This window comes from Bos javanicus, chromosome 15 (genome assembly GCF_032452875.1).
Source record: "Bos javanicus breed banteng chromosome 15, ARS-OSU_banteng_1.0, whole genome shotgun sequence".
In the NCBI taxonomy this organism is placed as follows: Eukaryota; Metazoa; Chordata; class Mammalia; order Artiodactyla; family Bovidae; genus Bos; species Bos javanicus.
Window position 1 is genome coordinate 7376042 of NC_083882.1, and position 23392 is coordinate 7399433.

General features: G+C 38.1%; 1 protein-coding gene across 2 annotated transcripts in view; it reads left to right on the forward strand.

The window, feature by feature from the left end:
• TRPC6 (transient receptor potential cation channel subfamily C member 6) overlaps positions 1–23392 on the forward strand; it is a 158259-nt gene that overhangs the window by 93105 nt on the left and 41762 nt on the right. For both annotated transcript variants that reach the window (XM_061440136.1, XM_061440137.1), the window contains exons 2-3: positions 6417–7191; positions 22518–22703. In XM_061440136.1, the coding sequence (XP_061296120.1) occupies positions 6417–7191; positions 22518–22703 (961 nt within the window). The remainder of the gene's footprint in view (positions 1–6416; positions 7192–22517; positions 22704–23392) is intronic.

Here is a 23392-nt window from a genome sequence, read left to right on the forward strand (position 1 = left end):
CGCTTATTTGAAATGAATATAATTATTGTACGTTCTCCAGGACATGTTATGACTCAATCTTCATGTTGTGTTCATTTTATCTTTTTTTGGTAGGGTTGTATATCCTAGTGATTTGCTGTTGGCTTAATAGCAAATAAACAGGCTTTGGTTTTTATTCCTGTGACAAGAGGGGTTCATGCATTTGATGTTATGTGTGGAGTGTTTGCAGTATACCTTTCTGCTAAGCACTGGGAATCCAGTGTGGAATAAGGCAAAATAGTCCTTGTTCTCATGGGAGAAAGGGAAACCACTACAGTTGTTTATTGCCCCCTCAGCCCCAGGGGAAGGACCAGGGGAAGCCCCAGAGGAAAGTGTGCGGCTAGAGATTAAGTAGAGTAAAAACAGTTTCATTACAAAATCAGAATAAAATTTCTTTTTATCATTTATCCTCCTAAAGTAGTATGCAAAATTGTTAGTTGAGTTGGTTGTTAACCTCTAATTATCCACATCTAATTTTTTTCTGTGGATAATTGTGCATATAATAAAATATACATCCTAGAATTGTTTAATTTTCACTTTCCTATAAGACATCTAAAAGTCTACTCTTGTGGCTCTTCCATGCTGCCTGGAATAGTTACATACCATTTATGGTTTCAGCACTTCTGCTTTAGCAGAATTGTGCTTTATTTAAATATTTCAAGGATTTTTGAAGCAAAAAATAAAAGTGAAGATAGATACTTAATATGGAGCTTAGTTTGTAGGGGAGCAGTTCCATTTGATAAAAGTGTATCATATTTGAACAGGATGTAGAAAATTACTGCACATGTTCTGGCTTCAAACACATTGTCCATTTGACTCAGAAGCTAATTTGCATTGCTGGCATTTTCAATGGAGATGGGTTATTCCATTTCTCCCTATTTAGGACAACAGGCATCATTTAGCCAACAAAAATAATCATAAAAATGAGGTATGTAAAAAAAGTTGTTTTCTTGACCTAATCAATATTTGAGTAGTATGGAGGCAGTGACTATTTATACTATTTCCTAGAACTGGTATTTATGTATTGTGATAAAGCAAATTATAAAAAAAATGGTCACAAAAATGTAGGTTACTAAACATCCAACCATGCTAAATATGGCTAAAGAGTTGAAGAAAAAAAATCTTAATAAATATTTTTCTTAAATACAAGAACCCACTTTTAAAGTGTGCACTTAAGGTGGAATGAAAATGTCTCTTTTGTTAACATAATGCTTTGGGCTATTGTTCCTATTTCTAGTAGACAGTTTATCTAGGTTACATGTGCAATTAATATACAGTTCTACAATATAGCCTTGTAAAATCCATTCTCAGAGCGGTAATTTAATCTAGCAATGTCTAGTATCTTTCTTGAAAGGCTTCAAATATTTGTCATTTAAAAAGCTGTTACACATTTTGCTTTTGTGTTTGACACTTAAGGATTAAGCATCACCACTTGTGACGAAATGCTATACATAGAGCCTTTTGTTGCTTCTTTACACTGCAGTTGACGAAGGCAAAGTAAAAGTGAGAGTCATTCAGTCTTTGAATTCTCCAGACCAGAATACTGGAGTGGATAACCGTTCCCTTCTCCAGGGGATCTTCCCAACCCAGGGATCAAACCCAGGTCTCCCGCATTGTAGGCAGATTCTTTACCAGCTGAGCCACCAGGGAAGCCATTGAGGAAGACAAGGAGACAGCAAATCATGCATGTCAACATGCAAATACTTTCCCTTTATCTCACTACTCATGCAAGGACTACTGCCTTCATTCTGCCTGTCAGAGTTACCTTCCTAAAACAATCATAAATGCCTCTATAAACATTCTGTATCTGGCTTTCCTGTGGCAGAGTGCTAAGGAAATGATGATGATCCAAGCCTTTTTATAAAAAGATATCTGAAATCTATGTCACTGCATATGATTAAAATTTGTGATAGAGACAGGAGAAGCTTTAAAACTGAAGAAAACATTTTCTCTGGAACTGTCTTTGCTGTTCTTCAAAAGGATGAAAGTTATAGGTATGAAAGTCATAATAGTTTAGAAGGAGATTGGATATATCCTTAGTGGCTTGCCAGGGTAGAACTTGCCATTATTCATATTAATAACATTAAAGTCATAAATCGTTAATTTAGAAATTTAGAATGAAAGGTGTCACAACTCAGGCTTATTCTATCTCAGTGTAATTCAGTGCATGAAGCAGGGCACCCAAAGCCAGTGCTCTGGGACAACCCAGAGGGATAGAGTGTGGAGGGAGGTGGGAGGGGGTTCAGGATGAGGGAGACACGTATATACCTGTGGCCGATTCATGCTGATGTATGGCAAAAACCATCAGAATATTGCAATTATCCTCCAATTAAAATAATAAACTAATTTAATAAATAAATAAATCTCAAGTACTCTTAGTTGACAACTTGGTCCCAGATTATGTAAATTAAAGCACTCTTGATAATTACAAGAATAGCCTAAAATATTACATGGATGTCAAGTGGGAAAGCAAACAATATTATTAGAACTTGAACATTTCTATTTAAATGCTTTCCACATTCATATTTTCAATTGAGCCTAGAAGTAATTCTGTAAAATAGATTGGAATAATTATTTCTGCTGATCTTATGGAAGAAAAAGAATAAGAAAGAGGCTTGGTTCTTGGCCTTTTGGTACTTGGTACTATTTTGTGTCAATTCTGTGTCTTTTTACATTTTAGTTACACGAAAACCTTTCTTGCACTCCTATTAATTTAATCTCACTTCTATAAATCCCCTGATCCTAGCTCTTTTCTCCTTTAATTTTACAGTTTTCTTTCTCAGAGCATTAATCATGTTCTGGAGATGTCTCCCCTCCCCCTGATTTTTGAGCTTCCTCCTATCTACAACAGAATCTATGGAAAGTAATATATACAGAAGACAAGAGAGGAAGTGAAAGGCTAAAGAGGTTATTAGAAGCCAGAAAAGTGACAGAAAAAAATTACTTTCTCTTTTAAAAGACATTAGAAATAATATTTATTTTTAAAAATTGAAAATAATATCAACTAAGGATCACTAGTTACTTGAGGCAAAACTTTAATATAAAGTATAAAACAAACATAAAATAGAAATATAAAAACAAGCATAAAAAAGGAATAGGAGTAAATTCCCTGAAGTGTTCTGATCTGTGTCAGAATCTTTATCACTGATGTCCCCAGAATTAGATACTGTGTTTTCAAAAGCAGAAAAAGGTATTATTTTTTTTAATGTGAGGAATAAAAGATGTCCTTGCAAATTAAAAATAGCAGAGGAAAAATTTACAAAAGATATATTAAAGTTGAAGAAATATCTCAGAGTATTGTACAAAAAGATAAATAATTGGAAAATAGAGAAAAAAGAAGAAAATAAAGGATATTCCAGAATTACCAACATTCAAAAAGAAGGAGTTCCAGAAACAAAGGACTCTGTAGACAAGAATCAAAAATATCAAAGAGTGTTCTGTTTATGTTTTCTTCTAAGAGTTTTACAGCATCTGGCCAAAATTGAAGCAAGGTTTTTTTTTTTGACCCATCTTCTAGAGTAATGAAAATAAAAACAAAAATAAACAAATAGGACCTAATTAAACTTAAAAGCTTTTGCATAGCAAAGGAAACCATAAACAAGATGAAAAGAGAACCCCTCAGAATGGGAGAAAATATTTGCAAATGAAGCAACTGACAAAGGATTAATCTCCAAAATATACAAATAGTTCATGTAGCTCAAAATCAGAAAAACAAACAACCCAATCAAAAAATAGGCAGAAGATCTTAATAGACATTTCTCCAAAGAAAACATACAGATGGTCAACAAATACATGAAAAAATACTCAGCATCACTAATTATTAGAGAAATGCAAATCAAACTACAGTGAGATATCACCTCAAGCCATCAGAATGACAATCACCAAAAAAAGCATGGGGTGTGTGTGTGTATGTATGTGTGAGAGAGAAAGAGAGAGAGAGAGAAGGGTGTGAATATAGGGTGGGAGATTGTGAAAGTGACCTAAATATTCAACTTTCACAATGGGAAGTCTGTAGGTAATACCAAATCTGGAAAATTAAGAAATAGCAATATTACCAAGTTATATGATGTAAGGATTTAAATGATAAAATAATCAACTAAAATAGTTGAAATGTATTTCCTCTAAATATCAGGATGTGGAGAAAATGACGAATAAGGGCCTGCTATTTTCTGTAACAAGCTTTTCAAGTCTTTCAGCATGCACATGCATGGCTTGGATGCAGGTTAAAATGGAATTGGAAACAAAACAATAGCTATAGAAATAAAAATAGATGCAATAAATAATTCCCTTATTATAGTACTTAATACAAGCTATATATACATTATTTAAAGATCAGTCTTAAAAATTATGGAGAGGTGAGAGGGAGGCTCTAGAGGGAGGGGATATATGTATACTTTTGGCTGATTCACAGTATTGCATGGCAGAAACTAATGCAATATTTTAAAACAATTATCCTCCAATTAAAAAATCTTAAAAGATTACTAGTATCATAACATGTTTGGCTATGGCCTCGACATCATTTTAAAGAATTTACATAGCTGTCTTTTCAGTAAAACAACTTGGTTAGTTTTAAGAGGCCGTGAATGGTTACACTGTTGAACAAAAATTTCTGAAAAAATTTTGTGAATATGGCAGAACATTCTTCAAGCTCCTTGTTGCTAAGTCACTTCAGTCATGTCCAACTCTGTGTGACCCCATAGACGGCAGCCCACCAGGCTCCTCCATCCCTGGGATTCTCCAGGCAAGAACACTAGAGTGGGTTGCCATTTCCTTCTCCAATGCATGAAAGTGAAAAGTGAGAGGGAAGTCGCTCAGTTGTGTTCGACTCTTCGCGACCCCATGGACTGCAGCCTACCAGGCTCCTCCGTCCATGGGATTTTCCAGGCAAGAGTACTGGAGTGGGGTGCCATTGCCTTCTCCTTGGAGAGACACAACCTATTTCTGAGCTGCAGACTTTTGCTAACTCCTTTGGGATCATACTGCCATGGTCAACATTGCCTGGAGCTTTGGTATCAAGATGGACAAGGGTTAGTTTGGAAAGAAAGTTAGCTTCTCTAGTCCTGGCCCTATAGAAAGGGAAGATGGTTTATGGGGTCTTTGGGTCTATTTAAATTCTCTTCATACAGGGAAGTTTGTGAGTCTTTGAAGGAGGATGACTTTTGGAACATTTATAAAGATCTGTGACATCAATCATCAGTCACACTTTTCTTCATTTCATACTCCCCCATAACCTGGCTCTTTCATATTCTGCAGGAACTTATCCTTGTTGGGTTTCCAGTTAGTGATAGTGACACAGGTTCAAGCTCAAAAAGACCTTAAGACATGAAGTTGTGAATCACTAGAAAAAAAAAATCCCCATTTTAGCATTTTCTTCAGAGGGAGTATCACTTTTTCTGATCACAGAGTGAAAGCCAACATTGAAAGCTGGCCACCCTTTTGATCCTTCCCATTTAACACCTGGATCACAGCTTTTCAGGTTTCCAGTGATTTTTAGAATAATGCCTAGCAGAGTCCAGCCCATTTATTTTCCCTGTCAATGAAACCCACACTGTGGCATTCAATTGATCCCTCTGCTGGAGGAAGCTCCCCACCTGTACCTTAACACCGGATCACAGCTTTTCAGGTTTCCAGTGATTTTTAGAATAATGCCTAGCAGAGTCCAACCCATTTATTTTCCTAGTCAATGAAACCCTCTCCGTGGCATTTAATTGATCCCTGTGCTGGAGGAAGCTCCCTAGCTGGACCTGACCTTGTTCCACTCTCCCCAAATACACTGTCACACTTGACCTCTATGCGTCCATTTTCAGCACATCATTTCTCTAGGAAGGTAGACTAGATGCCCCTGTGGTAGGTTTATCATGACAGTTAAACAGCTAATAATAGTAAGGCATTAATTGCCCATTGCTCCCTTTGCACTATAAGATTTATAAGGACAGAAACTTTATTTTGCTTTCACTACTGCTTTGTCCACACCTTATATAATGCCTGACCCTGGCATAGGAGGGACTCAATAAATATATGTTGACTTGAGTGGATTTGTTATTTTCCTACTTATCTTTTATATTTTCACACACTATGTCATAATGGCAACATTTTGGTCTTTTTTTTATCTATACCACCTGTAAATGAAAAACACACATTAATCTGTATGTGCACATCACAGAGAGATTATGGGAACTGCTTGAACCTCCACCCAAATTAAAATGTTAAAATCTGCAAAATGCTTGACTTTCTAAAAAGAGAAATTCTTGGAATCCATTAACAAATAAATGTGTCTTCATTTGTATTTGTATTATAGTTGGTCTAGAGCTGATGGGACAACATCTAATACGCTGCTCATCTGACACACTAAAATGCTCTTAATGTAATTTGTTCACAATCTTTCTATTTTATTACAGCCGGGGCACCGACAGTAGACTGACCCATCGGCGGCAGACGGTTCTCCGTGAGAAGGGGAGACGGTTAGCTAACCGAGGACCAGCGTACATGTTTAACGACCACTCAACAAGCCTATCTATTGAGGAGGAACGCTTTTTAGATGCAGCTGAGTATGGCAACATCCCAGTGGTAAGGAAGATGTTGGAAGAATGCCTCTCACTCAATGTCAACTGTGTGGATTACATGGGCCAGAACGCCCTGCAGCTGGCAGTGGCTAATGAGCATCTGGAAATTACAGAACTTCTTCTCAAGAAAGAAAATCTCTCGCGCGTTGGGGATGCCTTGCTTTTAGCTATTAGTAAAGGTTATGTTCGGATTGTGGAAGCCATTCTCAGTCACCCAGCTTTTGCTGAAGGCAAGCGGTTAGCAACCAGCCCCAGTCAGTCTGAACTCCAGCAAGATGATTTTTATGCATATGATGAAGATGGGACACGGTTCTCCCATGACGTGACCCCGATCATTCTGGCTGCCCACTGCCAAGAATATGAAATTGTGCACACCCTCTTGCGGAAGGGTGCTCGGATCGAACGGCCTCATGACTATTTCTGCAAGTGCAGTGAATGCAACCAGAAACAGAAGCATGACTCCTTCAGCCACTCCAGATCTAGAATTAATGCTTACAAAGGCCTGGCGAGCCCAGCTTACCTGTCATTGTCTAGCGAAGACCCAGTCATGACAGCTTTAGAGCTTAGCAATGAGCTGGCAGTGCTGGCCAACATAGAGAAGGAGTTCAAGGTAGGTTTTTAACAAGTCGGAGTCAAGGTGAATTTATAAGCTTCCACTATGTACTCACACTCTGTTAGGTATCATAGATAGTAGGCAATTTTATATATTTGATTCAACAAGTTCTTTATTATATAGAGTAAAAGTTGTGGTTACTACCATTTGGAGATGATCTACTATAAACTAGACATTTTGCATTTATTATGTCTGATACCTATCACAACCTTGGGAAGATCTTAGTTCCTTTTCAGATGCAGAAATGGAGGTATAGAAAGGTTAAGGCCCAAGAGCCACAGCTGGTGAAATCACAGAGCTGGGATCAGAACCCAGGGATGCAGACTCTAAAACCCAGGTTCTGTCTCCTGTGAAACTCTTGTTTCTATATTCAGATCATGGTGATAGCTACTGTTGAGGTCAGAAAGATGAATAAGACAAAGGAAGTCATATTTTGACTTGAGAGACAGATGCATGCATGCATACATATGTTATAAAGAGAAATGAAACTACTAGACAGGGCTATAAGCAGTGTGCTGTAGCAGTTCAGAGAAAGCAGTATTTAATTCAGATTAGATGTCGGAGAAGTTACGTGAAAAATGGTATTTCAGCTGCATATGGCAGAATAAATAGCATATTTGAAGGCAGAGAATGAAGGAGAAGATATTTTAGGCCAAGGTAACAGCCAAAACTAAAGCTTGTAGATATGGGAGAAGTAGTCAAATATAATTGCTTTACAATGTTGTATTCATGTCTGCTGTACAACAAAGTGAATCGGCCATATGCATACATATGCTCCCTCCCTTCTGAATCCCCCTCCATCCCCTTGATCGCACCCCTCCAGATCATCACAGAGCACTGAGATGAGCTCGCTGTGCTTTGATGAGATCCTACTGGCTACCTGTTTTATATCTGACGTATACACAAGTTAGTGCACATATGTCAGCACTGCTCTTTCCACTCATCCCACCCTTCCCTTCCTGCCCTGAGTCTACATGTCCTTTCTCTATGTCTGTGTCTCGTTCCTGCCTCAAGGGAACTTTGAGCAATCTCTAAATAAGAAGTAAGTGGGGAGACACGCTGTCAGACCTTGCCATTGTCTGCGTGGTTTGTGCTTCATTTGGAGAGGGTGAAAGTTCAGATTCCTAGTCCGAGGTCACACACTTATACACAAACATCTTTAAATTTCCTCCACAGGTTATCTGACCTTTCCTATAGTGCTCATCATGTTCTGCTGTATGATACTATTTAGAGTGGGCTTTTCTTCTTTACTCAGCTATATACTGCTTGGAATCAGGTCTGATTCACCAAATACAGTATTACACAAAGATAAATATTGGTTTCATTTTCTCTATCCTATATGCTGTGAGAAAGCATGTCTCTCTATTCCGTACCTTGGGGTCTCTCCTGTGCAGTTTCTTGGTGCCTCTGTCACTGAAGGAACACTGCAAACCCCAGCCTAGCATGTGTCTCTCCCCAGGTCCTATCTGTCCAGGTGAGGAGGGCAGGTCACCAGTGACTGAAGCCTTCCATTGGCTCCCAGCATGGAGGATGCTGCTTTTCCTCTAGCTCCCTGGCAGCTGAGGATGTAGGACAAGCAGAAGATCTCTTCCAACAATGTCGCATTCTTTTATACTTCTCACTTTGCTCCCAGAACTCAGGGAGGCAGGGAACTACGCTATCTTGGAAATCTGATAAATATGATCTTCAGTTCAGTTCAGTCGCTCAGTCGTGTCCAACTCTTTGCGACCCCATGAACAGCACGCCAGGCCTCCCTGTCCATCACCAACTCTCGGAGTTCACTCAAACTCATGTCCATCCAGTCGGTGATGCCATCCAGCCATCTCATCCTCTGTCGTCCCCTTCTTCTCCTGCCCCCAATCCCTCCCAGCATCAGGGTCTTTTCCAATGAGTCAACTCTTCGCATGAGGTGGCCAAAGTATTGGAGTTTCAGCTTCAGCATCAGTCCTTCCAAAGAACACCCAGGACTGATCTCCTTTAGGATGGACTGGTTGGATCTCCTTGCAGTCCAAGGGACTCTCAAGAGTCTTCTCCAACACCACACTTCAAAAATATCAGTTCTTCAGTGCTCAGCTTTCTTCACAGTCCAACTCTCACATCCATACATGACCACAGGAAAAACCATACCCTTGACTAGACAGACCTTTGTCGGCAAAGTAATATCTCTGCTTTCTAATATGCTATCTAGGTTGGTCATAACTTTCCTTCCAAAGAGTAAGCGTCTTTTAATTTCATGGCTGTAATCACCATCTGCAGTGATTTTGGAGCCCCCCAAAATAAAATCTGACACTGTTTCCACTGTTTCTCCATCTATTTCCCATGAAGTGATGGGACCAGATGCCATTATCTTCGTTTTCTGAATGTTGAGTTTTAAGCCAACTTTTTCACTCTCCTCTTTCACTTTCATCAAGAGGCTTTTTAGTTCCTCTTCACTTTCTGCCATAAGGGTGGTGTCATCTGCATATCTGAGGTTATTGATATTTCTCCTGGCAATCTTGATTCCAGCTTGTGCTTCTTCCAGCCCAGTGTTTCTCATGATGAACTCTGCATAGAAGTTAAATAAGCAGGGTGACAATATACAGCCTTGATGTACTCCTTTTCCTATTTGGAACCAGTCTGTTGTTCAACGTCCTGTTCTAACTGTTGCTTCCTGACCTGCATACAAATTTCTCAAGAGGCAGGCCAGGTGGTCTGGTATTCCCCTCTCTTTCAGAATTTTCCACAGTTTATTGTGATCCACACTGTCAAAGTCTTTGGCATAGTCAATAAAGCAGAAATAGATGTTTTTCTGGAACTCTCTTGCTTTTTCCATATCCAGGAGATGTTGGCAATTTAAAATTGTTCTTAAAATTTATATTTAATTTTTATGAAACTTTACTGCTTAGGTTTCAACATTTCTGTTTCTGTAATTGTATCATTATTTACACGATACTCTAAACCATTCTTTATTCATTCATTCACTTGCTTACATCTTCTGAGCCCATGGTTGCAGCAAATATTGTTCTGGGGAGAGTCAAGAATGAGGGTGGAGATATCGCACAGCACAAAGACAGTTCAGTCAATAACCCTGCCCTCAATTAACTTGTAATTTAATAGGAGAGCAAAGGCCTGTGTGAAATAACTATACTATAAGACATGACCTTGTGGAATGAGGGGTGGGCTGGTGGGCCAAAGATAAAGGATCATATCTAATCAGAATGCGAATTTTTCATTGTCCCTAAATGCATTGCATAATGTGAAGGCTGCTTTAGGTTTATGATAAATGAGGGATCCAGATATCCCTTTACTTGTTTATCACACACTGTTTCTGCCCACCTAGGTGCGAGGTAAATGGATCAGGCACTTTCCCTTCATCCCTGCTTTCTCTGTGCAGGTCCACACTGTTAGCCTCTAATCAGGCTCACCCTTTGCTTAATGCCCTGCCTCTGTGAAGGGTTAATGGTAAAGAAAAGGTAACTCTCTCTGAAAACACAAATCTCTTTAATAATATGTTATTCCTAATATCTTTAAAAAATCATCCTCAAGGATTAAAGTATACTGTTAAAAGAGGGTAGCAGTTTTAAAAATGTTTTTAAAAGTATGTCCTAGAACTTGACAATTCAACAGCTTTTCTAATTAGAAATTTGACTCCCCAAATCCTTGTATTACACAAGGAGAAAGGCCAGTTCTTGGCAGTTTTTAAAAGCCTTTGGCAAATACAAAACAAGAAAGCATAATGTTTTCTTTCTCACCAGACGGGACACTCTAGAACAATTATTTTATTCTCCCAGACTCAGTTGGCCCATAGAGGCAAGAACAGCTTCATGTGAGAATGCGCCGCCATGATTCTCGCGTGTAAACTCAGGGAAAGCATTTCATGCTACCATGCACGCTCGTGTGATGGTGCTAAACCTGCTCCAGCAGCCCAGCCCGTTTACAACAGGATGGGACCCCAAAGGGCTTGGTGAATCTGGTGAGATTTGCTAAATCTGCTGCTCTGTCCTTCAAGAATAACTTCTCTTTTCTTTTTTTAAAAGAATATAGTTGACTCTTGAACAACATGAGTTTGAAGTATATGGGTTCACTTACATGTGGCTTTTTTCCACTAAATATGCACTACAGTACCACACAAGCCCGGGCTGGTTGAATCCATGGGTGTCGAACAGTGGATGCCAAGGGCCCTCTGGAGAGTTATGTGCGGAGTTTTCGCTCAATAGAGTACTGGTTCTCCTTCCCTCTGCTTTGTTCAAAGGTCACCTTACATGATCATGTTAAAAAATAGTAATTTAAATATGAAGAAAAATTTAAAAATAATTTCTAATTTTCATACTACAACACGCCAACATGTATCCTTCCAGAAATAAACACTGATACTGCAACATGCCAACATGTATCCTACCAGTCTTATTTTTAGTAGTCAAGCCCCTTAGAGTCTCAGGGACCAAAGACGCAGGGACCAAAGACTGTGAGATACCTCACAGGGACCTGAAATATTGTACTGGCAACAGGCAATCCTCTCTGCTCATGGTCTTCAAATTCTTTTGCTTCCTTTTCACCTGAAAAACATTTGAAAAATTCTGTGCTCATGAGTACATTTTAAATTTGGCATCTAAATTTATTTACTTTTAAGTTTAAATAATTTTAAAAGGTATAATTTCTGTGTGGCCTAAATATTAACATTTAAAAATATATATCTTAAATGGCTGCTTCAGATGTATCTAGGGGCCTTTAAGTGCTGTGATTTTATACACACCATCACCTATTTTAAAAATAAACAACCTCCTCTTTAATTTTTATTAAGAGTTACATCTTTCCTTTTCTCCTTAAACTTGTATTCTAGTACATTTTCCTCCACAAATGTGATTTCTAATGTAATAGCTTTTTATTGTAAAGTCCTTTATAGATCACCTATTATATATATGTATTAGATATGTATATTTTATATATATGATATATATATATATATTGCATAACACATGTGTAATGTGTATATTTACAAGAAATTTTAGAATTTGTTTTACTTTCTGTTATCATCAGGCTTCTAGGTATTTAAAATATTCTGGAAATACTTACCATTATATTTATTAGCAGTATATTTGATCAAAACTACATAAATTGAACATAATTTTTCAAAATAACATACACAAATTCTGAAAAATAAATTTTAAATATATGATACATTTCCTATTAGAAATGAATTTTAAAGGAACATCATATCCATACTTTTGTTATGTATTTAATGAAATAAAAATTTATAACCTGTTAAAATAACTTGATTTGTCAGCCAGCATATTGTTTTAGTTTTTGTTAATGGAATATATAAATTATTAATGATTTTATGGAATAGAATTAAAAGATAGGAGACTATATTTGGGATAAATATTTCTTGATGTGATTTGATAACTGCCTTATTGAATTACCCACACTGATCTGAAACAAATCACATAAAAGTTTTATCCTTGTGCTTTAGCCAATAGCCTATGAAAATTTTTAAGTCCTGGAAACCATTCCAAGTCGCAGTAAAAAGACTCATCCTCACTAAACTTTTCTGCCTTGCACATTTGTGATGTCTTTCTTTTAAGTTAATGATACATCCAAAAGATAAGTACTAAGAATGGTTTTAAATAAGGGTAAAATAAACTTGTTTACAAAACAGAAGCAGAGTCACAGATGTAGAAAATAAACTTATGGTTATCAGGGTGAAGGGGATAAATTGGGAAATTGGGGTTGACATATACACTGTACTATATATAAAATAGATAACTAATAAGAACCTACTGTATAGCACAGGGAACTCTACTCAGTACTCTGCAATGGCCTATATGGAAAAAGAATCTAAAACAAGCAGGTTTATGTATATGTATGATTGATTCCCTTTGCTGTACACCTGAAACTAACGCTGTAAATCAACTATACTCCAATAAATTTTTTAAAAAGAATAATTTTAAATAATCACTTAATTTAAATAACATGAAGTAGTGGAATTTCGTATTCAGTATTCCCTAATGATGTCTTCCTTACTGTCCTCTCATTTAAGAAGGATGCATTCTTTGATAGCTATTGAAGAATCAAGAGGCAAAGTACATTAAAATTCATCTAAATTCAGAATATCCCAACATGAACTGGCATGTTGTATTCCTATCATTTAGCTTCATCTTCATTGGAAATGTGTATTAAGGAAAGGAAATACAGGAAACCCCTCAGGGTCTGCGGTACCTGGATTAATTATTAAAGGGGAATTTCCATTGTTTGCTGCAGGGGTGAGTGAGAGTGGAGAATTTTTTTGTAAAGGGAAAAATGATCTGTTCTCAAGAAAATTAGTTACAGGAAAGTTGAGGATCTAGAAATTATTTCTCTTAAAACTATCAGTGTTCTGTGGCCCCTTGAAAAGTCTTCATATTTCTCTGCTTGAAGGCAACTAATCTATTTTATGAGTTAGAGATGAGAACAATCACAAAGATCGTAAACTCCAATATATAGTTTCTCTATGCTCCTCCTAAATTCTCCTTTTCTGTATTAGTCCATAGTCGTTTAACAAAAGAGGACAGAGGAGGTGCAACTGAGTTCCTCAGGCAACTGTAGTCTGGCACTTTGACTCTTCTAGACAGGACGAATTGCACTCATTACCAGTATCATCAGGTCTGAAGATGGATCTATGCAGAGGTGACAGCCAGAACACAGCAGAGAAATCTAACAGTTAGATGGAACCTCAAGAATAGAAGAAAGCCAACAGACCTGAGACACTACAGGTCTTCACAGTGAATGGGGAGAAGCCAGATTTAAAAGTTTCATCCATTCAAGTTCAATCTTTACATACTGAGTTTTTATCAAGAACTTTTTGCTTTGGTAGAAAGAGACCTCAGCCACCTTAAGTTAAACTTGGGCTAAGCCTAATTTGGGCAATATATACTCAGAATTTTGACTGTTTTTGATATTGGGAAAGGAGAGTATAACACCTCCCTTCTCTCCTTGACTCAAGATTAAGAATCATCAGAAAGACAAAAGGATCAGTACCATTATTTTAGCAAATGCATTCTTCCAAATTTTTAACTTCCTTTTACTATCTCAGAATTTACCTATGACCTATGTCTCTGAACACATTTTAAGCCTATTTACATTTTAGATTGTGCTTCATGACCAGATAATCACGATGGTGTGATCACTGACCTAGAGCCAGACATCCTGGAATGTGAAGTCAAATGGGCCTTAGAAAGCATCACTACGAACAAAGCTAGTGGAGGTGATGGAATTCCAGTTGAGCTTTTTCAAATCCTGAAAGATGATGCTGTGAAAGTGCTGCACTCAATATGCCAGCAAATTTGGAAAACTCAGCAGTGGCCACAGGACTGGAAAAGGTCACTTTTCATTCCAATCCCAAAGAAAGGCAATGCCAAAGAATGCTCAAACTGCAGCACAATTGCAGTCATCTCACACACTAGTAAAGTAATGCTCAAAATTCTCCAAGCCAGGCTTTAGCAATATGTGAACCGTGAACTTCCTAATGCTCAAGCTGGATTTAGAAAAGGCAGAGGAACCAGAGATCAAATTGCCAACATCTGCTGGATCATGGAAAAAGCAAGAGAGTTCCAGAAAAACATCCATTTCTGCTTGATTGACTATGCCAAAGCCTTTGACTGTGTGGATCACAATAAACTGTGGGAAATTCTGAAAGACATGGGCATGCCATACCACCTGACCTTCCTCTTGAGAAACCTATATGCAGGTCAGGAAGCAACAGTTAGAACTGGACATGGCACAACAGACTGGTTTCAAATAGGAAAAGGAGTATGTCAAGGCTGTATATTGTCACCCTGCTTATTTAACTTCTTTGCAGAGTACATCATGAGAAATGCTGGGCTGGAAGAAGCACAAGCTGGAATCAAGATTGCCAGGAGAAATATCAATAACCTCAGATATGCAGATGACACCACCCTATGGCAGAAAGTGAAGAGGAACTCAAAAGCCTCTTGATGAAAGTAAAAGTGGAGAGTGAAAAAGTTGGTTTAAAGCTCAACATTCAGAATACGAAGATCATGGTCCCATCACTTCATGGGAAATAGATGGGGAAACAGTGTCAGACTTTATTTTTTGGGGCTCCAAAATCACTGCAGATGGTGATTACAGCCATGAAATTAAAAGACGCTTACTCCTTGGAAGAAAAGTTGTGACCAACCTAGATATTGAAAAGCAGAAACATTACTTTGCCAACAAAGGTCCATCTAGTCAAGGCTATGGTTTTCCATTGGTCATGTATGGATATGAGAGTTGGACTTTGAAGAAAGCTGAGTGCTGAAGAATTGATGCTTTTGAACTGTGGTGTTGGAGAAGACTCTTGATGCGAGGAGATCCAATCAGTCCATTCTGAAGGAGATCAGTCCTGGGATTTCTTTGGAGGGAATGATGCTGAAGCTGAAACTCCAGTACTTTGGCCACCTCATGCGAAGAGTTGACTCATTGGAAAAGACCCTGATGCTGGGAGGGATTGGGGGCAGGAGTAGAAGGGGACGACAGAGGATGAGATGGCTAGATGGCATCACTGACTCGATGGATGTGAGTCTGAGTGAACTCTGGGAGTTGGTGATGGACAGGGAGGCCTGACGTGCTGCGATTCATGGAGTCACAAAGAATCGGACACGACTGAGTGACTGAACTGAACTGAAGAATGTTTCCTTTAATTCCCCTAAAATCACCTTCTCTATTAATGTCAGGGATTTCCCTCTACCCTGTCGTTCTGGATAAATAGTTTTTCTGAAGCTTCACCAAATCCTGCTTGTCTTCCTGGGGCCATGTATCTAAACAGGCACCTGGCTGTCCAGACACCTCTGGCGTCGACTTAGACAAAAGGGAAGACACTACTCTGCTTGTTTTTAAACTGTTGCTATGTTCTGGCATTCAAAATGTTCAAGGATGCCTGGCATTGTTTGCAAAAGAAATAACCTTCTAGGAAACAGACCAAGTTGAAAAGTAGTTTTTGTTAGCAGAAAGGCAGTGTGACTGTCATCATACCTTAGTAAGGTGACAGAGGTGTTGCTTGCACGCAAAATAGCCTACAGAGGCACAGGACAAGGGTCCAGGCCAAAGGGAAAGGAGGAAATGGACCACCATCGAGCTTAATGAATTATTCTAAGTGGTTTACAATCTAACTTTGTGATACAACAGCTTTTAAGTTCTCCATATGGTAAAGAATCTGCCTGCAATGTGGGAGACCAGGGTTCAAACCCTGGGTTGGGAAGATCCTCTGGAGAAGGGAAAGACTACACACTCCAGTATTCTGGCCTGAATAATTCCATGAACTGTATAGTCCATGGGGTCTCAAAAAGTCAGTCATGACTGAGCAACTTTCACTAGGTCCATCATAACTTTTCTTCCAAGGAGCAAGCATCTTTTAATTTCATGGCTTCAGTCACTGTCCGCAGTGATTTTGGAGCCCAAGAAAATAAAGTCTGTCACTGTTTCCATTTTTCCCTCATCTGTTTGCCATGAAGTGATGGTACTGGATGCCATGATCTTTGTTTTTTGAATATTGAGTTTTAAGCCAGCTTTTTCACTCTCCTCTGTCACCTTCACCAGGAGGCTCCTTAGTTCCTCTTCACTTTCTGCCATTAGGGTACTGCCATCTGCATATCTGAAGTTATTGATGTTTCTCCTGACCATCTTAATTCCAGCTTGTGCTTCATCTAGCCCGGCATTTCATATGATGTACTCTGCATATAAGTTAAATAAGCAGGGTGACAATATACAGCCTTGAGGTATTCCTTTCTCAATTTTGAACTGGTCCATTGTTCCATGTCCAGTCCTAACTGTGGTTTCTTGACCTTCATAGAGGTTTCTCAGGAGGCAGATAAGGGGGTCTGGTATTCCCATCTCTTTCAGAATTTTTCACAGTTTGTTATGATCTACAGTCTGCTCAAGAGAGGCAGATGCATGAACAAATGCAGTAAAGTGTATGAGTCTGTTCTTGTGTTTGATTTTCCTATCAGTTTAAATAGACGGGCAGAGAAAATCCATTCTGGCAAAATTTTAGATCCAGTCAATAGTTGGGGAGGGAAGTTAAGTGCAGCGGTTTGTAACCTGAGAGCCCTCAGCCCCTGAAGCATCTGTTTACCTTCATGGCTGCTCTTTAAGCTTCATGGCTTCAGCTGAACCTGAGAATTTCTATGTTGAAGGAAGAATAAAAACTGGAATCAAGCACTGTATTAAGTTAAATAAGTAGCTGCTGCTGTGGCAACGATCAGCATAAAAGTGAGGAGGATCTGACATATCTAGGAAAATGCCTGTCTTCAATTCTTGTCTGAAATTGTATCTCACCTCCTGTTACCTTTTCTTGAGAGCAGTATCTGATTTCCTTTTATGTCCCTCACAGCCCTGAGTAGTAGGTGCTGTATAAGTGCTTGTTACTCTTCTGTACACCAGCTGTGACAGGACTCAGGGATCATCATGCCATTTAGTGACAATTATCCTGAAGAGCAGGAAAGCCCTAGAGTTGCTTGTGGTTCCAAGAGCATGGCTGGTTAATTCAGTCACAAGCTGGATAATGATAGTCAATGCTTTCTTTATTCTTCAAGAACACAATCTCATTTTAAAAATTCTGTCTGAGATAGAATGTGTTATCTATCACAGCACTGGTTGCTGAATATTTGTAGAACATTTGTTGAAATAATGAATGAATAATTGTTTTATTTTCAGTACATTCAAGTGACACTCAATGTTGATGAAAATACTCAATAAACAATCTATAATAGGCTTAGAAAAGAGTTTTATTTGAGGCAAACTGAAGCCTGGAAGACAGCCTCTCATAATTCTGAGGAACTGATCTGGAAAAGCATGGTTTTTAGCACAGTTTTATATCTTGTCAGAATAAAGAACATGAAGTAAGTCAGGGATACATTCCTTCAAGGTTTCAAAACACAGGTCAGCATGTACACAGTCAGTCTGGCCTTGGCACCTGGGAAAGGAATCTTATCAAAAAGGAGGACCAGTATTGGCTTCCCAGGAAGGGAGACATTCAATTTTTATTTTTAACATGGATATTCCTTACTTCTGGTCAATGTGCCCTTTTCTTAATAATTAAAGCAGATGTACAATATATGTTTTGACAGGCCACAAACAGGCTATTTTAGTTAGCTTAAATTTAACTCGTGTATAAGCCAGAATGCAGCCATGAAATTAAAAGATACTTACTCCTTGGAAGGAAAGTTATGACCAACCTAGATAGCATATTCAAAAGCAGAGACATTACTTTGCCAACAAAGGTTCGTCTAGTCAAGGCTATGGTTTTTCCTGTGGTCATATACGGATGTGAGAGTTGGACTGTGAAGAAGGCTGAGCGCCAAGGAATTGATGCTTTTGAACTGTGGTGTTGGAGAAGACTCTTGAGAGTCCCTTAGACTGCAAGGAGATCCAACCAGTCCATTCTGAAGGAGATCAGCCCTGGGATTTCTTTGGAAGGAATGATGCTAAAGCTGAAACTCCAGTACTTTGGCCACCTCATGTGAAGAGTTGACTCATTGGAAAATACTCTGATGCTGGGAGGGATTGGGGGCAAGAGGTTAAGGGGACGACAGAGGATGAGATGGCTGGATGGCATCACTGACTCAATGGACGTGAGTGTGAGTGAGCTCCAGGAGTTGGTGACGGACAGGGAGGCCTGGTGTGCTGCGATTCATGGGGTCGCAAAGAGTCGGACACAACTGAGCGACTTATCTTATCTTATCTAAGCCAGAATGACTTACCCATACCTTAATATGTGAAAATATCTTTTATCACTAGGAATTTCATCATGATTTTATATTTTTTAGTGCAATTTTGTGTCAAGGTACTGAGATGACTTGGGTATTTACGAAATGATGAAAACAACAACAATAATAATTACCATTGATTCAACCCATCCCTGAGCCAAGAAGTTAGCATTTATTATCTTGTATAACCTTCACAGCAACCCTAGGAAGAACCTTATATTATCCTCACTTTACAAATAAGAATTTTGAGGCTGTAAGGGCTTAAGTAATTTTCCCAACTCGTGCACCTAGTAAGTGAGGTGTAAGTGATTTCAAGTGTACTTAACTTGAAATCCAGGTCTGCCCTTATCCAAAACTCACTTAATTAGTGTTGATTCATGAGAACTAAGACATGCATTTTCCTCACCCTTTTAATTTCTATAGAGCAGCCTTTTCTTTATATGGAATTATGAATTAAAATTACACACTGTATCTTCTACTATATAAAAATCCAACTAAAATTACCCTTTGAAAGGATAATTGTATCAGGGTCTTTTAATGTTTTATAATCTTTATGTTCTATTAACCCACTATCAGTCATCTCTTTAAAAGTCAAAGGTTAATAGGCAAGCACCCACTTTTAATTTATTAATGTATGGGGTGAATGTGTGAGCCAAAGGCAGAATTAAATCAACTGCCAGCTTCGCTTTTTCTTTCAAAAAACTGAAATCACAGTGTTAAGTCTGGCTCATGAACTACTGCCAATATCTCACTTTAGTGAGTTTACATTTCAGTGTGAGAGAACATAAATATGAAAACATTTGTAAATGATTCCCAAGGTGAAAAAAAGCATACATTTCTAAAAGCAGTCTTATTCTTTTTTTTTTAATGGGTTTTTGTTTTGTTTTTGCTTGGGATATATCTTGTGAATTAGCAATGAGTTGGAAATAATTTTTAAGATATTGAACAGCAAAGAATGCCTGTACTGTATCAATTCATGTGGTTTCTACTCAAAGTATTACCCCATATTTGAAGGGTCATACTCTCCTTTGAAATATCTAATTTCACATGAGCCTTATTGGAATTCTAGAGAGTATTGGTTTTGAGTCTTACATTTTTGTCTCCATAAGGACTAAGGATACATCTAGAATTGAGTGCTACAGACAAGAGAGGCCAGGTATATTAAATTTTGTCATAACTCCATGGGTTTTTACTAATGTTAAGAAACAGCTTGTTTTCAGGTCTTGCCTTTGATGATATAATACAATAATTATGTTTTTTCAAATGCCTGATACGCACTTCTTTATATATAAAGTTTCTTTATATATATTCTTTTCTTTATATATATTCTTTCTTTATATATAAAGAAATGTGTGATTTCTTTAGCACAACTAATCTCACTAAGCTTGTATTTTTTTATCTTTAAAATGAGAATAATAATAGCACCTACCTCATAGATTGATTTTAAGTTACCTTAGAGCTGCTGCTGCTGCTAAGTCACTTCAGTCATATCCGACTCTGTGCGACCCCATAGACGGCAGCCCACCAGGCTCTCCGTCCCTGGAATTCTCCAGACAAGAACACTGGAGTGGGTTGCCATTTCTTTCTCCAGTGCATGAAAGTGAAAAGTGAAAGTGAAGTCACTCAGTTGTGTCCGACTCCTAGCGACCCCATGGACTGCAGCCTACCAGGCCCCTCCGTCCATGGGATTTTCCAGGCAAGAGTACTGGAGTGGGTTGCCATTGCCTTCTCCATACCTTAGAGCACATGGCTAAAAACTGGAGGAGCTGGGATTTGATCACAAGTATATCTAACCTTGGGCTTCCCAGGTGGTGCTAGTGGTTAAAGAACCTGCCTGCCAGTGTAGGAGATATAAGAGACGCAGGTTTGATCCCTGGGTCAGGAAGATCCCATGGTGGAGGGCATGGCAACCCACTCCAGTATTCTTGCCTGGAGAATCCCATGGACAGAGGAGCCTGGCGGGCTACAGTCCATAGGGTCACAAAGAGTCAGACATGACTGAAGCAACTTAGCATGCGTGTAGCACGCATTTAACCTTAAAAGCCCAAGCTCCTAAACACTATAACATGGAATCGTGGGCATGGACAACATATGTACTTCCACACCTCAAAGGTCTTCCCCATGACCTTAACCGACTATTTCATGAAAGGGGAAGAGCTGTTTCCTCATGACCTCTGACCAGATACCGTGGAAAAGAGTTTGAGTCATTCTCAGTTGAGACATAGTTTACGAAATTCCTTTTATAGAATCTATTCGAACCTACAGTTAGCAAAGTGAAACTAACAGGGAGGAGCCCAAGTAGGTTCTTTGCATACATTCAGGATGAAATTGTTTTCCATATAGACTCTCCACAATGTTACCTTATTGAATCATATCTAGAGCCTCTCCTATTTCTCCAATATTTTCTTCTCTTGATTCCTGCAAGGAATCTTTTTATCCTATAACACTGGTGACTTCAAAATGGAGGGGACAACTAATTCTGCATCTGCAAAGCTGATTTAAGAGTAAACTCGCCGTGGAGGCTGTGACCTTAGTTTTTTGATGTGCCAAATGGAAATCATATTTACCTGGCTTACCTTGCAGTTCTTCATAGATCAAAACAGAAAAGCATTCTACAAAGAGACAAAGTGACAAAACTCTTACAGGCAAAGTGCAGCCAAACAGGGTTAAATTTAAAGCCTCATTTTGGCACCTAGTGGCTGCAGTTTTGGATGCAACCTAAGTGATCAAGGTGACTGTGAAGATTAACTGAGATTCTATGATCCACTTGCAATGCAACAAATTCTAGCTAATAGATTTTCTTTATTAACACTGGGTTATGAATGGCCTTATTTCCATGTAAGAGAATCCAGAGGAAGGAAATTTTAGAAACGTAAATGAAGATATATATAGATGGTGTATGTAAATTCGAAAAGAGTATTTGATGTTTAAATATGATCTGTAGACTCCAAATCCTCTCAACATGCTATTAGGTCCTCAGCAGTAATTTATAATCAAAGTATTTTCATTAAACTTCCTTTTATCCAAAGAATCTCAATTTGCAGACTATATATTAGATCTTGTCTTTTGACCCCATAAGTTTGATAAGTAAAGTTCCTCAATAACAATTTAGTAAATAGGGAAGTGATATATGTTTGCTTTTCTTGAAACCTTACCAAATGTTCTGTTTCTCAAGTTTATCAACACTGTATGTAAAGTCTTCCAAAGACCTAGCAAATGTGTGTATTATGTGCCTAGCTGGTGAAGTTATGAACATAGGAGATATGATGTGTGCAAGAAAGTATGATCATGATATGGAAAGAGTTGCTAACTTTTTATTTCTCCTGAATCAGCAGGTGAGTTTGGTGTAGTACAGTACTTTTTGGCAACTTTCATTGTGTTTTAGACAAATTTCCTCTTTGGAATATAAGGACAATCTTTATGGTGCTAATATATTTCAGAGCTCACTCAACAGAATAGCAACTTAAGCATGTTAAAAAGAATAATAAACCTAAAAATAGAGCTTTTTTATTCTCTACAGTCAAATCACTGATAAATTCTACAGTGTAACATAGTAAAATGTGATACTTCTACTGTTTTTTTTTTTTTTTGCTTTATCTTTCCTAGAATGACTACAAAAAACTGTCGATGCAGTGCAAAGATTTTGTTGTTGGACTCCTTGATCTGTGCAGAAATACCGAAGAAGTAGAAGCCATTCTGAATGGGGATGTTGAAATACACCACAGTGGTGGAGATCACTATCGTCCTAACCTCAGCCGTTTAAAACTTGCCATTAAGTATGACGTAAAAAAAGTAAGATCAGGCACAAAGCCCCTTTTATGTTATTTCAGTTTTTATTGGTGCTAAATCAAGATGAAGGATTGGCATAATTAGGTTAAGCTGGGTTTTTCTAATTAATTGCTCTAGGTAGGACCTCTAGTAAATTCTAACTGCCAGGCAGTGAGACATTTCACCTACACTAAATGCTGGTCTTTAAAAATCTAGACTTGTTTATCCAATGATTGACACTTTCTTTTACTTAAGGAATGATGCAAAAATGGCTTTGTGTGTTCAAAATACAAGGCATTGTTGTAGGATGGGAACATCATTATTTAAGACCCATCTATATTTGGCAAAACTAATACGATTATGTAAAGTATAAAAAAAAAAAAAAAAAAGACCCATCTCCACTTATTAATTTTGTCCACTTCTGGACCAATGCCTTCAGTTCCTTCTTTAGTGCATTTGAATCTCCTGCATCTTTATTTGTGGAATATTTTTAGTCTCTGTCTTCAGGCAGTGCCTCCTATTCTTGACTGCTTTCTTAAGTTATGTAAGATACGTTTTACTTATTTTTTTCTTTAAAAAATTGTTTATTGAGATATAACATATATTCCATAAACAGCGCATATCTTAAGTTGTATGTAAACTCATTAATTCTTAAAATTTCACATTCTTTTTTTTTAATTTATTTATTTGGAGGCTAATTACTTTACAATATT